At 57.2% G+C, this 15398-nt stretch overlaps 1 protein-coding gene across 2 annotated transcripts in view; it reads right to left on the minus strand.

The window, feature by feature from the left end:
• sart1 (spliceosome associated factor 1, recruiter of U4/U6.U5 tri-snRNP) overlaps positions 1–15398 on the minus strand; it is a 56741-nt gene that overhangs the window by 23731 nt on the left and 17612 nt on the right. For both annotated transcript variants that reach the window (XM_078202788.1, XM_078202787.1), the window contains 6 exons: positions 12822–12899; positions 10909–11008; positions 8675–8817; positions 4261–4467; positions 4043–4161; positions 2157–2296 (listed from right to left, as the gene is read on the minus strand). In XM_078202788.1, the coding sequence (XP_078058914.1) occupies positions 2157–2296; positions 4043–4161; positions 4261–4467; positions 8675–8817; positions 10909–11008; positions 12822–12899 (787 nt within the window). The remainder of the gene's footprint in view (positions 1–2156; positions 2297–4042; positions 4162–4260; positions 4468–8674; positions 8818–10908; positions 11009–12821; positions 12900–15398) is intronic.

The raw sequence follows: 15398 nt of genomic DNA on the forward strand, positions 1-15398 counted from the left end.
ATCTTTGGACACCAAGGGACAATGTAGCATGGCCAATCCACCTAACCCACACATCTTTGGACGGTGGGAGGAAACCGGAGCACCCGGAGGAAATCCACGCAGACACGGGGGAGAACGTGCAGACTCCGCACAGACAGTGACCCGAGGCCGGGAATCGAACCCAGGATGGGTGGTTAGTGACCTTTAGGGAAGGAAATCTGCCATCGTTTACTCGATCTGGCCTGTTGTAGGGTTAATTTGGTTAATAAACACGTAACCATAGATCTAGGAACACTAACACAACACTAACTTAAGAACAAATGATCTTAAACTATGGGTACGTAAGCCAGCCAGGGCTGTTGCCATAGAAGACAGCTCTGTACGATTAACAAATACTTCTCATTTAGAACATTTATTTTGAATTTACAAGATGCACGTGTTTTGCTTTTGGTTACGTTTTGTGAAACTTCAGTCAGTGACACAATACAGCAAGGCCCTGGCAGGAGAGGGAAGCAATAATAGGTCCCCTGAATTGCAGTAATGCTGTCAGCAGTGGTCGGGAACAAGATGGCTACCAATGCGAGCCTTATGAATAGGGTCATACAACTCCGAGAGGTAATGCAGGTGACGAGCAGACAAAGAATTTCTCAGGGTCAGACGAGAATCACGTGGATTCAATTCGGTGGGAATCATCTCATTGTCCAGCGTGCCGTATTTGCTGGGCAACAGAAGGGAGGTAACATTCGTGTATAATGACAAATGAAATCCCATGAGGTCCGGATGTGTGTTGTTTTTGGCTGGAGTTAGGTAGGTGGCACGGTGGTTAGCACTGCTGCCTCACAGCGCCAGGGACCTGGGTTCGATTCCCGGCTCGGGTCACTGTCTGTGTGGAGTTGGCATGTTCTCCCTGTGTCTGCGTGGGTTTCCTCCGGGTGCTCCGGTTTCCTCCCACAGTCCGAAAGACATGCTGGTTAGATGCTAAATTCTCCCTCAGTGTAACCGGACAGGCGCCAGAGTGTGGGCGACCGGGGCGTTTTCACAGTAACTTCATTGCGGTGTTAATGTAAGCCTTACTTGTGACTAATAAATAAACTTTAACTTGAATGACAGGATGATTATTGACTGGTTTGTATTAATGTTACTGGTTAGCGCCCACCGGAAAGGTGGGCAAATGATTTTGGGAATGTATGATTGCCTTCACAGCGGCATTCTACTTCAGACTGATATCCGGCTGCCCGCATTCTTTAGCCCGAATGCAGGGCTTCCTCGTGTCATTCTCCCATTCGATCGTTTGGTTAAATAAAGTCACGCCTCCAACATCAGCGCACTGCATTTTGCTTAAGTCTGTTTTGGTAGGACTAATTTAAATGTGGATTACAGGGTCAAAGGTAGGGTTCTGAAGACTGTGGAGGAACAGAGAGATCTTGGGGTTCATATCCACAGATCTCTAAAGGTCGCCACTCAAGTGGATAGAGCTGTGAAGAAGGCCTATAGTGTGTTAGCTTTTATTAACAGGGGGTTGGAATTTAAGAGCCGTGGGGTTATGCTGCAACTGTACAGGACCTTGGTGAGACCACATTTGGAATAGTGTGTGCAGTTCTGGTCACCTCACTGTAAGAAGGATGTGGAAGCGCTGGAAGGAGTGCAGAGGAGATTTACCAGGATGTTGCCTGGTTTGGAGGGTAGGTCTTATGAGGAAAGGTTGAGGGAGCTAGGGCTGTTCTCTCTGGAGCGGAGGAGGCTGAGGGGAGACTTAATAGAGGTTTATAAAATGATGAAGGGGATAGATAGAGTGAACGTTCAAAGACTATTTCCTCGGGTGGATGGAGCTATTACAAGGGGGCATAACTATAGGGTTCATGGTGGGAGATACAGGAAGGATATCAGAGGTAGGTTCTTTACGCAGAGAGTGGTTGGGGTGTGGAATGGACTGCCTGCAGTGATAGTGGAGTCGGACACTTTCGGAACATTTAAGCGGTTATTGGATAGGCACATGGAGCACACCAGGATGGTAGGGAGTGGGATAGCTTGATCTTGGTTTGGGACAAAGCTCGGCACAACATCGTGGGCCGAAGGGCCTGTTCTGTGCTGTACTGTTCTATGTTCAAACACATAGCCACGAGAGGAAACCCCCCATCTTTGTGGCCAACCCAACCGGGACGCCCTCCCGGACATACCGTCACTGATGTCCATGTTTTCCACGCGCACGTCATCGGACGCGGTTTGTATCTCTGGAGCTGCGGCCTCGGCTCGTTCTGCGTCACCCTCGGCCTCCGTCCTGGTCTCATTGTTAAGCTTCCAGCCCCGGCCACGATCTCTGTCAAAGGTGGGCACACCAGAATGAGTATCTCGCGCGTCTCGAGTGGGGCGGGCGCCTCCATAACAGCATTTTCTCCATAACTTAATAATAATTCCGCATTCCGAAACAAATAATTTCACGGGGCGTGGGTGTCGCTGGCATTTATCCCCCAGCATTTCTCCCCCATCCCCAATTGTCCCCTTCAGAAGACGGTGGGTGAGCCGCCATCTTGAACCCGCTGCAGTCCCCGTGTGTGGTGCAGGTACACCCACAGTGCTGTTAGGGAGGGAGTTCCAGGATTGTGATTGGACATCAGTCAGTCCCCCGTGTGTGGTGTAGGTACACCCACAGTGCTGTTAGGGAGTTCCAGGATTGTGATTGGACATCAGTCAGTTCCCGTGTGTGGTGTAGGTACACCCACAGCGCTGTTAGGGAGTTCCAGGATTGTGATTGGACATCAGTCAGTCCCCGTGTGTGGTGTAGGTACACCCACAGTGCTGTTAGGGAGGGAGTTCCAGGATTGTGATTGGACATCAGTCAGTCGTGTGTGGTGTAGGTCCACCCGCAGTGCTGTTAGGGAGGGAGTTCCAGGATTGTGATTGGACATCAGTCAGTCCCCGTGTGGTGTAGGTACACCCACAGTGCTGTTAGGGAGGGAGTTCCAGGATTGTGATTGGACATCAGTCAGTCCCCCGTGTGTGGTGTAGGTACACCCACAGTGCAGTTAGGGAGGGAGTTCCAGGATTGTGATTGGACATCAGTCAGTCCCTGCGTGTGGTGTAGGTACACCCACAGTGCAGTTAGGGAGGGAGTTCCAGGATTGTGATTGGACATCAGTCAATCCCCATGTGGTGTAGGTACACCCACAGTGCTGTTAGGGAGGGAGTTCCAGGATTGTGATTGGACATCAGTCAGTCCCCGTGTGTGGTGTAGGTACACCCACAGTGCTGTTAGGGAGGGAGTTCCAGGATTGCGATTGGACATCAGTCAGTCCCCGTGTGGTGTAGGTACACCCACAGTGCTGTTAGGGAGGGAGTTCCAGGATTGTGATTGGACATCAGTCAGTCCCCGTGTGTGGTGTAGGTACACCCACAGTGCTGTTAGGGAGGGAGTTCCAGGATTGTGATTGGACATCAGTCAGTCCCCCGTGTGTGGTGTAGGTACACCCACAGTGCTGTTAGGGAGGGAGTTCCAGGATTGTGATTGGACATCAGTCAGTCCCCCGTGTGTGGTGTAGGTACACCCACAGTGCTGTTAGGGAGGGAGTTCCAGGATTTTGACCCCAGCCACAGTGAAGGAACGGCCGATATATTTCCAAGTCGGGATGGTGAGTGGCTCGGAGGGGGGAACTTGCAGGTGGTGGGTGTTCCCCATGTGTCTGCTGCCCCCCCCCCCCCCTTGTCCTTCTCGCTGGTCGAGGCGGCGGGTTTGGAAGGTGCTGTCGAAGGATTCAATGTTTAGCCACAGTGAGGGTGACCGTGACAACCATCACCGATAGTCGGAAAAACCCATCTGGTTCACTAATGTCCTTTCGGGAAGGAAATCTGCCGTCCTTACCCCGGTCTGGCCTACATGCGACTCCAGAGCCACAGCAATGTGGTCGACTCTCAACCGCTCCCCCCCCCCCTCTGAAATGGGCCGAGCGAGACACTCAGTTCATGGGGCAATCAGGGGCGGGCAACGGAATGGCGGGCTTGTCAGCGACGGCACCCCCCCCACCCCCACGAAAAGATAAAACTGCACAGCAGTCAGGGCGCAACTCGCCTGGATCCGTAGTCCGAGACTGTGCTCTCGTGCCCTTGGGTGAGAAGGTCGTCTGCTGTTGATGAGGTTTCCTTCTTCCGGATCTTCTTCACTCTCCTTTTGGTTTTCTTAAACGTGACCTGGGAGCGAGAGAGAGAGAGGGGTTAGCAGTGTGGCCAGACCCAGAGCATGGTGATACAGCATTCATTCCACCTCAGGGCCCCTCCCGCCGGCCTCACCATCTCCTCCTCGGTGTAGAACTCAGTTGCCAGCTTCATCTGCGGCATGTCCAGGGTCTGCGCCTGGCTCCGCAGGGTCTCCCGGATCTGCTGCAGCTCCCGCTCCCACGAGCCATCGGCCGTCCCGCCAGCCTCCAGCCTGAAAGACTTCTTCTTCTCACCGTCAATCTCCTCGTCGTACTTGGAGAGGATCGACTTGGCCATGCACTTGGAAAGAGGAGCAGAGCGAGAAACGGTCAGAGGCCGATCGAACCCTCGGTGCGATGCTTTCCCATCAGTCCCTGGCTGATTCACCCCCCCTCTCTCCCCCCATCGCTGGGGTCACTGGACAGTGATCAGGAGCAGGAACCCTGGGGTCCCATCAGTCCCTGGCTGATTTCCCCTCTCTCTCTCTAACCCAGGGATCACTGGACAGTGATCAGGAGCAGGAACCCTGGCTGATTTCCCCTCTCTCTCTCTAACCCTGGGATCACTGGACAGAGATCAGGAGCAGGAACCCTGGCTGATTTCCCCTCTCTCTCTCTAACCCTGGGATCACTGGACAGAGATCAGGAGCAGGAACCCTGGCTGATTTCCCCTCTCTCTCTCTAACCCTGGGGTCACTGGACAGTGATCAGGAGCAGGAACCCTGGCTGATTTCCCCTCTCTCTCTCTCTAACCCTGGGGTCACTGGACAGGGATCAGGAGCAGGAACCCTGGCTGATTTCCCCCTCTCTGTCTAACCCAGGGATCACTGGACAGTGATCAGGAGCAGGAACCCTGGCTGATTTCCCCTCTCTCTCTCTCTAACCCTGGGGTCACTGGACAGGGATCAGGAGCAGGAACCCTGGCTGATTTCCCCCTCTCTGTCTAACCCAGGGATCACTGGACAGTGATCAGGAACCCTGGCTGATTTCCCCTCTCTCTCTAACCCTGGGATCACTGGACAGTGATCAGGGACCCTGGCTGATTTCCCCTCTCTCTCTCTAACCCTGGGGTTACTGGACAGTGATCAGGAGCAGGAACCCTGGCTGATTTCCCCTCTCTCTCTAACCCTGGGATCACTGGACAGTGATCAGGAGCAGGAACCCTGGCTGATTTCCCCTCTCTCTCTCTAACCCAGGGATCACTGGACAGTGATCAGGAGCAGGAACCCTGGCTGATTTCCCCCCTCTCTCTCTAACCCTGGGATCACTGGACAGTGATCAGGGACCCTGGCTGATTTCCCCTCTCTCTCTCTAACCCTGGGGTTACTGGACAGTGATCAGGAGCAGGAACCCTGGCTGATTTCCCCTCTCTCTCTAATCCTGGGATCACTGGACAGTGATCAGGAGCAGGAACCCTGGTTGATTTCCCCTCTCTCTCTAATCCTGGGGTCACTGGACAGAGATCAGGAACCCTGGCTGATTTCCCCTCTCTCTCTCTCTAACCCTGGGGTCACTGGACAGGGATCAGGAGCAGGAACCCTGGCTGATTTCCCCCTCTCTGTCTAACCCAGGGATCACTGGACAGTGATCAGGAACCCTGGCTGATTTCCCCTCTCTCTCTAACCCTGGGATCACTGGACAGTGATCAGGGACCCTGGCTGATTTCCCCCCTCTCTCTCTAACCCAGGGATCACTGGACAGTGATCAGGAGCAGGAACCCTGGCTGATTTCCCCCCTCTCTCTAACCCTGGGGTCACTGGACAGTGATCAGGAACCCTGGCTGATTTCCCCCCTCTCTCTCTCTAACCCTGGGGTCACTGGACAGGGATCAGGAGCAGGAACCCTGGCTGATTTCCCCCTCTCTGTCTAACCCAGGGATCACTGGCAGAGATCAGGGACCCTGGCAGATTTCCCCTCTCTCTCTCTAACCCTGGGGTTACTGGACAGTGATCAGGAGCAGGAACCCTGGCTGATTTCCCCTCTCTCTCTAACCCTGGGATCACTGGACAGTGATCAGGAGCAGGAACCCTGGCTGATTTCCCCTCTCTCTCTAATCCTGGGATCACTGGACAGTGATCAGGAACCCTGGCTGATTTCCCCTCTCTCTCTAATCCTGGGATCACTGGACAGTGATCAGGAACCCTGGCTGATTTCCCCCTCTCTGTCTAACCCAGGGATCACTGGACAGTGATCAGGAACCCTGGCTGATTTCCCCCCTCTCTCTAATCCTGGGGTCACTGGACAGTGATCAGGAACCCTGGCTGATTTCCCCTCTCTCTCTCTAACCCTGGGGTCACTGGACAGTGATCAGGAGCAGGAACCCTGGCTGATTTCCCCTCTCTCTCTCTAACCCTGGGGTCACTGGACAGTGATCAGGAACCCTGGCTGATTTCCCCTCTCTCTCTCTAACCCTGGGGTTACTGGACAGTGATCAGGAGCAGGAACCCTGGCTGATTTCCCCTCTCTCTCTAATCCTGGGATCACTGGACAGTGATCAGGAGCAGGAACCCTGGTTGATTTCCCCTCTCTCTCTAATCCTGGGGTCACTGGACAGAGATCAGGAACCCTGGCTGATTTCCCCTCTCTCTCTCTCTAACCCTGGGGTCACTGGACAGGGATCAGGAGCAGGAACCCTGGCTGATTTCCCCCTCTCTGTCTAACCCAGGGATCACTGGACAGTGATCAGGAACCCTGGCTGATTTCCCCTCTCTCTCTAACCCTGGGATCACTGGACAGTGATCAGGGACCCTGGCTGATTTCCCCCCTCTCTCTCTAACCCAGGGATCACTGGACAGTGATCAGGAGCAGGAACCCTGGCTGATTTCCCCCCTCTCTCTAACCCTGGGGTCACTGGACAGTGATCAGGAACCCTGGCTGATTTCCCCCCTCTCTCTCTCTAACCCTGGGGTCACTGGACAGGGATCAGGAGCAGGAACCCTGGCTGATTTCCCCCTCTCTGTCTAACCCAGGGATCACTGGCAGAGATCAGGGACCCTGGCAGATTTCCCCTCTCTCTCTCTAACCCTGGGGTTACTGGACAGTGATCAGGAGCAGGAACCCTGGCTGATTTCCCCTCTCTCTCTAACCCTGGGATCACTGGACAGTGATCAGGAGCAGGAACCCTGGCTGATTTCCCCTCTCTCTCTAATCCTGGGATCACTGGACAGTGATCAGGAACCCTGGCTGATTTCCCCCTCTCTGTCTAACCCAGGGATCACTGGACAGTGATCAGGAACCCTGGCTGATTTCCCCCCTCTCTCTAATCCTGGGGTCACTGGACAGTGATCAGGAACCCTGGCTGATTTCCCCTCTCTCTCTCTAACCCTGGGGTCACTGGACAGTGATCAGGAGCAGGAACCCTGGCTGATTTCCCCTCTCTCTCTCTAACCCTGGGGTCACTGGACAGTGATCAGGAACCCTGGCTGATTTCCCCTCTCTCTCTCTAACCCTGGGATCACTGGACAGTGATCAGGAGCAGGAACCCTGGCTGATTTCCCCTCTCTCTCTAATCCTGGGGTCACTGGACAGTGATCAGGAGCAGGAACCCTGGCTGATTTCCCCTCTCTCTCTAACCCTGGGGTCACTGGACAGTGATCAGGAACCCTGGCTGATTTCCCCTCTCTCTCTAACCCAGGGATCACTGGACAGTGATCAGGAACCCTGGCTGATTTCCCCCTCTCTGTCTAACCCAGGGATCACTGGACAGTGATCAGGAACCCTGGCTGATTTCCCCTCTCTCTCTAACCCTGGGGTCACTGGACAGTGATCAGGAGCAGGAACCCTGGCTGATTTCCCCTCTCTCTCTCTAACCCTGGGGTCACTGGACAGTGATCAGGGACCCTGGCTGATTTCCCCTCTCTCTCTCTAACCCAGGGATCACTGGACAGTGATCAGGAGCAGGAACCCTGGCTGATTTCCCCTCTCTCTCTCTAACCCTGGGGTCACTGGACAGAGATCAGGAGCAGGAACCCTGGCTGATTTCCCCTCTCTCTCTAATCCTGGGGTCACTGGACAGTGATCAGGAACCCTGGCTGATTTCCCCTCTCTCTCTCGAACCCTGGGGTCACTGGACAGTGATCAGGAACCCTGGCTGATTTCCCCTCTCTCTCTCTAACCCAGGGATCACTGGACAGAGATCAGGAACCCTGGCTGATTTCCCCTCTCTCTCTCTAACCCTGGGGTCACTGGACAGTGATCAGGAACCCTGGCTGATTTCCCCTCTCTCTCTAACCCTGGGGTCTCTGGACAGTGATCAGGAGCAGGAACCCTGGCTGATTTCCCCTCTCTCTCTAACCCTGGGATCACTGGACAGGGATCAGGAGCAGGAACCCTGGCTGATTCTCAGCTCTGCGCAGTCAGTTAAACTCGGCGAACTGCCGGACGTGCAGATGGTGGGACATCGGTCTGGATGAGGGGGTGGGAGCCTCACCAACACCCCTCGCCACCGCCTCACGCTGCAGCGCCGTCCCGGGCGAGGGAGCGACAAGGGGCAGGTGTCGGGGTCTCACCACGGCCATGTCGTCGATACTCTCCTCCTCCTCATAGGGCTTGTAGTCAGGCTTCTTCTTCTTCTGCTCCACGTTCTTGGTGGCTCGTTCCTTGTCCAAGATGTTGACGTTGACAAGGACGTCATCTTCCTCATCCAGGACCCCTGGGAGGGAGCAGGGAGGGAGGGGGGGGGGTAAGTGACACAACGTTACACGGTACAGCATCATCTCTCAACCCGGTCCTCCGAGAGGGAGCGGGGCGGGGGGGGGGGGGGGGGGGGGGGTAAGTGACACAGTACCATCTCTCAACCCGGTCCTCCCAGCGAGAGCTCGTCCCTCAGCGCCAGTGTTCCTACTACCCCTCTCGGAAACAACCCTTCTCCCCCCTCCCCTCCTCCGCCCCAACAGTGTAAATCACCCCACACACACCTCCCTCTGTCCAAAACCTGCAGATTCTGCCCTGCCTGCTGTGCGATTTCTGTCCTGACAAATTTTTAAAGTTTATTTATTAGTCACAAGGCTGACATTCACACGGCAATGAAGTTACTGTGAAAATCCCCGAGTTGCCACACTTATGCACCTGTTCGGGTTACACTGAGGGAGAATTTAGCACGGCCAATCCCCCTAACCTGCACATCTTTGGACACTAAGGGGCAATTTAGCACGGCCAATCCCCCTAACCTGCACATCTTTGGACACTAAGGGGCAATTTAGCATGGCCAATCCACCTAACCTGCACATCTTTGGACACTAAGGGGCAATTTAGCACGGCCAATCCACCCAACCTGCACATCTTTGGACACTAAGGGGCAATTTAGCATGGCCAATCCACCTAACCCGCACAGCTTTGGACACTAAGAGGCAATTTAGCACGGCCAATCCCCCTAACCTGCACATCTTTGGACACTAAGGGGCAATTTAGCATGGCCAATCCACCCAACCTGCACATCTTTGGACACTAAGAGGCAATTTAGCACGGCCAATCCACCTAACCCGCACATCTTTGGACACTAAGGGGCAATTTAGCACGGCCAATCCCCCTAACCTGCACATCTTTGGACACTAAGGGGCAATTTAGCACGGCCAATCCCCCTAACCTGCACATCTTTGGACACTAAGGGGCAATTTAGCACGGCCAATCCCCCTAACCTGCACATCTTTGGACACTAAGGGGCAATTTAGCACGGCCAATCCCCCTAACCTGCACATCCTTCGGACTGTGGGAGGAAACCGGAGCACCCGGAGGAAACCCACGCAGACACGGGGAGAACGTGCAGACTCCACACAGACAGTGACCCGAGGCCGGAATTGAACCTGGGTCCCTGGCGCTGTGAGGCAGCAGTGCGAACACACTGTGCCACTCATATGGCATGACCCCCCATTTAAAGACTAAAATCATACCTCTCTCCAAATTCGTCAAAATGAATAGTGAAGTGTATTTTTCCCCCCTCCATCACATACCCTCAGAGTGCAGCCTGTTCATAGTGGGGGGTCCTTCAGCCCCTCGAGCCTGTTCCAGCATGCAATTAGCGGCACAGTGGGTTAGCGCTGCTGCCTCTCAGCGCCAGGGTCCTGGGTTCGATTCCCGGCTTGGGTCACTGTCTGTGTGGAGTCTGCACGTTCTCCCCATGTCTGCGTGGGTTTCCTCCCACAGTCCAAAGATGTGCAGGTTAGGTGGATTGGCCATGCTAAATTGTCCCTTAGTGTCCAAAGATGTGCAGGTTAGGGGGATTGGCCATGCTAAATTGTCCCTTAGTGTCCAAAGATGTGCAGGTTAGGTGGATTAACCATGGTAAGTGTGTGGGGTAAGATACTCTGTCATAGAATCCCTACAGTGCAGAAGGAGGCCATTCGACCCATCGAGTCTGCACCAACCACAATCCCACCCAGGCCCTATCCCCGTAATACCACACATTTACCCTGCTAACCGCCCTGACACTAGGACCAGTTTAGCATGGCCAATCCACCTAACCTGCACATCTTTTGGACTGTGGGAGGAAACCGGAGCACCCGGAGGAAACCCACGCAGACACAGGGAGAACGTGCAGACTCCACACAGACAGTGAGTCAAGCCGGGAATCGAATGGGCCGAATGGCACTGTAGGGATTGCAGGATCACAATCAGATGCCGGCTGATGCGTGCCTTCATTCTGTTTACCCGCCCTAAGCCTTAATGCCCTCACTCAGCACGAAACCTCCCGTGTTGTGGAATCTTTTTGAAGGTTTGCTTCCCTCTCTCCCCCCACCGCGCTTACCTTTATCCTTCAGCGTCAGCACCACAGCCTCTCCCTCCTTGAAAGCCTCGATATCGTGCTGGACCGTGAGCCCCTTCAGGTCCCGGGACGTGTAGGCAGACTTTGAAAAGGGCGGAGAAAGAGAGAAAGTGGTTACGATACAGTTCCCGGCGCAACTCAAGCTCCCATCTCCTGCCGTCACGGAGCGTATCTTGGGCGTGCGGTGATTAAGAACCCTCCTCTCTCGCTGCATATACTGCCGCGTTCCGTTCATACACAAGCTCCCCCCATTGAATCTCTATAATACAGAAGGAGGACGTTCGGCCCATCGAGTCTGTACCGACCACAATCCCACTCAAGCTCTATTCCCGTAACATTTACCCTAGCTCGTCCCCTGACACTAAGGGACAATTTAACACGGCCAATCCACCTAACCTGCACATCTTTGGACACTAAGGGACAATTTAGCATGGCCAATCCACCTAACCTGCACATCTTTGGACACTAAGGGGCAATTTAGCATGGCCAATCCACCGAACCTGCACATCTTTGGACACTAAGGGACAATTTAGCATGGCCAATCCACCTAACCTGCACATCTTTGGACACTAAGGGGCAATTTAGCATGGCCAATCCACCGAACCTGCACATCTTTCGGACTGTGGGAGGGAACCGGAGCACCCGGAGGAAACCCACACAGACACGGGGAGAACGTGCAGACTCCGCACAGACATTGACCCAAGCTGGGAATCGAACCCGGGTCCCTGGTGCTGTGGGGCAGTAGTGCTAACCCACTGTGCCACCCTCATCGTGTGCTGGGCTTACCAGCCTGGGGTTCATCCCTCAGGGGTTCATCTTCGATGGGCAGGCTGTTTCCCCGGTATGGCTACGGAAACCCAGAGCAGATTTGCTGTGGTGAACTATGAGGAGTAAGGGCACTCGGCCCCTCTACCCTGCTCCCCCCCCCATTCAATAAGATCATGGCCCATTGGATTCTAAACCCCCCGCCCCCCGCCACACAGAACCGATAACCTTTCACTGGCATGTCCGCTCCGACTCTCTCAAATGTTTACAGGTGCACTGTAGAAACATCCTTTCCGGATGTATCACAGCTTGGTATGGCTCCTGCTCTGCCCAGATACAGAGTAAAGCTCCCTCTACACTGTCCCCCATCAAACACTCCCAGGACAGGTACAGCACGGCGTTAGATACAGAGTAAAGCTCCCTCTACACTGTTCCCCATCAAACACTCCCAGGACAGGTACAGCACGGGTTTAAATACAGACTAAAGCTCCCTCTACACTGTCCCCCATCAAACACTCCCAGGACAGGTACAGCACGGGGTTAGATACAGAGTAAAGCTCCCTCTACACTGTCCCCCATCAAACACTCCCAGGACAGGTACAGCACCGAGTTAGATACAGAGTAAAGCTCCCTCTACACTGTCCCCCATCAAACACTCCCAGGACAGGGACAGCACGGGGTTAGATAGAGAGTAAAGCTCCCTCTACACTGTCCCCCATCAAACACTCCCAGGACAGGTACAGCACCGAGTTAGATACAGAGTAAAGCTCCCTCTACACTGTCCCCCATCAAACACTGATGGGGGGACTGAGGTCAGGGAAGGGGGGGACTGAGGTCGGGGAAAGGGGGGGTGGGTAAGGTGAGGAGGGGGGAAGGTGAGGTGGGCTCACGATGGAGGGATGCCCTGGCGCTTCTCCAGTGCCAGTAATGTCAAGCCGGGTCTCCCCCCGCTCCCCCCCCCCCCCAACCCCCCACCAACCCCCCCCCCCCCCCAACCCCCCACCAACCCCCCCCCCCCCCCCAAACCCCCCACCAACCCCCCCCCCCCCCAAACCCCCCACCAACCCCCCCCCCCAAACCCCCCACCAACCCCCCCCCCCCCCCCCCCCCGAAACACTGAGCGCCCTCACCTGTCTCTGTGTTTGCAACTCCTCCTCAACCAGGTTACTGACGCCGAATTCCTCATCCATCTCCTCGAGGAGCTTGGCCTGGAATCAATGCCCCAAAGATTATTGACCGAGACCCGACAAGGGATTGAGAAAAGATCTTCAACTCTGCAGACGCTGTAAAGAACTGGCCTCCCGCTCCGCACCTTGGGTGTTGCTGAGGCTTTGTACACACCCTGACGCGCATTCCCGCACTCCCCCTCCCCACAGGCCAGCACCCCCACCCTGCCTGTCTCTCCCCCAGCACCCACATAGACACACACACACCCCCAGCGCCCCCCACACACGCACACCCAGCGCCCCACACACACACACACACTCCCCCAGCGCCCCACACACACACACACACTCCCCCAGCGCCCCACAGACACACACACACTCCCCCAGCGCCCCACACACACACACACACTCCCCCAGCGCCCCACACACACACACACACTCCCCCAGCGCCCCACACACACACACACACTCCCCCAGCGCCCCCCACACACACACTCCCCCAGCGCCCCCCACACACACACTCCCCCAGCGCCCCCCACACACACACTCCCCCAGCGCCCCCCACACACACACTCCCCCAGCGCCCCCCACACACACACTCCCCCAGCGCCCCCCACACACACACTCCCCCAGCGCCCCCCCACACACACACTCCCCCAGCGCCCCCCACACACACACTCCCCCAGCGCCCCCCACACACACACTCCCCCAGCGCCCCCCACACACACACTCCCCCAGCGCCCCCCACACACACACTCCCCCAGCGCCCCCCACACACACACTCCCCCAGCGCCCCCCACACACACACTCCCCCAGCGCCCCCCACACACACACTCCCCCAGCGCCCCCCCACACACACTCCCCCCAGCGCCCCCCACACACACACTCCCCCAGCGCCCCCCACACACACACTCCCCCAGCGCCCCCCACACACACACTCCCCCAGCGTCCCCCACACACACACTCCCCCAGCGCCCCCCACACACACACTCCCCCAGCGCCCCCCACACACACACTCCCCCAGCGCCCCCCACACACACACTCCCCCAGCGCCCCCCACACACACACTCCCCCAGCGCCCCCCACACACACACTCCCCCAGCGCCCCCCCACACACTACCCCAGAGCCCACCCCCCACACACACTCCCCCAGCGCCCCCGCCCCACCCACACACACTCCCCCCAGCAACCCCCCCCCACACACACTCCCCCAGCAACCCCCCCCCCACACACACACCCCCAGCGCCCCCCACACACACCCTCCCCCAGAACCCCCCACACACACACTCCCCCAGCGCCCCCGCCCCACCCACACACACTCCCCCAGCAACCCCCCCCCACACACACTCCCCCAGCAACCCCCCCCCCACACACACACCCCCCGCGCCCCCCACACACACCCTCCCCCAGAACCCCCCACACACACACTCCCCCAGCGGCCCCCCCCACACACACATACTCCCCCAGCGCCCCCCCCCACACACACTCCCCCAGCGCGCCCCCCACACACACACTCCCCCAGCGCCCCCCACACACACTCCCCCAGCGCCCCCCACACACACACTCCCCCAGCGGCCCCCCCACACACACCACTCCCCCAGCGCCCCCCACACACACTCCCCCAGCGCCCCCCACACACACTCCCCCAGCACCCCCCACACACACACTCCCCCACACACACTCCCCCAGCGGCCCCCCCCCACACACACACACTCCCTCAGCGGCCCCCCCCCCCCACACACACTCCCCCAGCGCCCCCCACACACACACTCCCCCAGCGCCCCCCACACACACACTCCCCAGAGCCCCCCACACACACACTCCCCCAGAGCCCCCCACACACACTCCCCCAGAGCCCCCCACACACACACTCCCCCAGAACCCCCCACACACACACTCCCCCAGAACCCCCCACACACACACTCCCCCAGAACCCCCCACACACACACTCCCCCAGAACCCCCCACACACACACTCCCCCAGAACCCCCCAACACACACACTCCCCCAGAACCCCCCACACACACACTCCCCCAGAACCCCCCACACACACACTCCCCCAGAACCCCCCACACACACACTCCCCCAGCGCCACCCACACACACACTCCCCCAGCGCCACCCACACACACACTCCCCCAGCGCCACCAACACACACTCCCCCAGAACCCCCACACACACACTCCCCCAGAACGCCCCACACACACACTCCCCCAGAACCCCCCACACACACTCCCCCAGAACCCCCCACACACTCCCCCAGAACCCCCCACACACACTCCCCCAGAACCCCCCACACACACTCCCCCAGAACCCCCCACACACTCCCCCAGAACCCCCCACACACACTCCCCCAGAACCCCCACACACACTCCCCCAGAACCCCCCACACACACTCCCCCAGAACCCCCCACACACACTCCCCCAGAACCCCCCACACCACTCCCCCAGAACCCCCCACACACACTCCCCCAGAACCCCCCACACACACTCCCCCCAGAACCCCCCACACACACTCCCCCAGAACCCCCACACACACTCCC

The sequence above is a fragment of the Mustelus asterias genome, unplaced genomic scaffold, assembly GCF_964213995.1.
Source record: "Mustelus asterias unplaced genomic scaffold, sMusAst1.hap1.1 HAP1_SCAFFOLD_97, whole genome shotgun sequence".
Classification (NCBI taxonomy): Eukaryota; Metazoa; Chordata; class Chondrichthyes; order Carcharhiniformes; family Triakidae; genus Mustelus; species Mustelus asterias.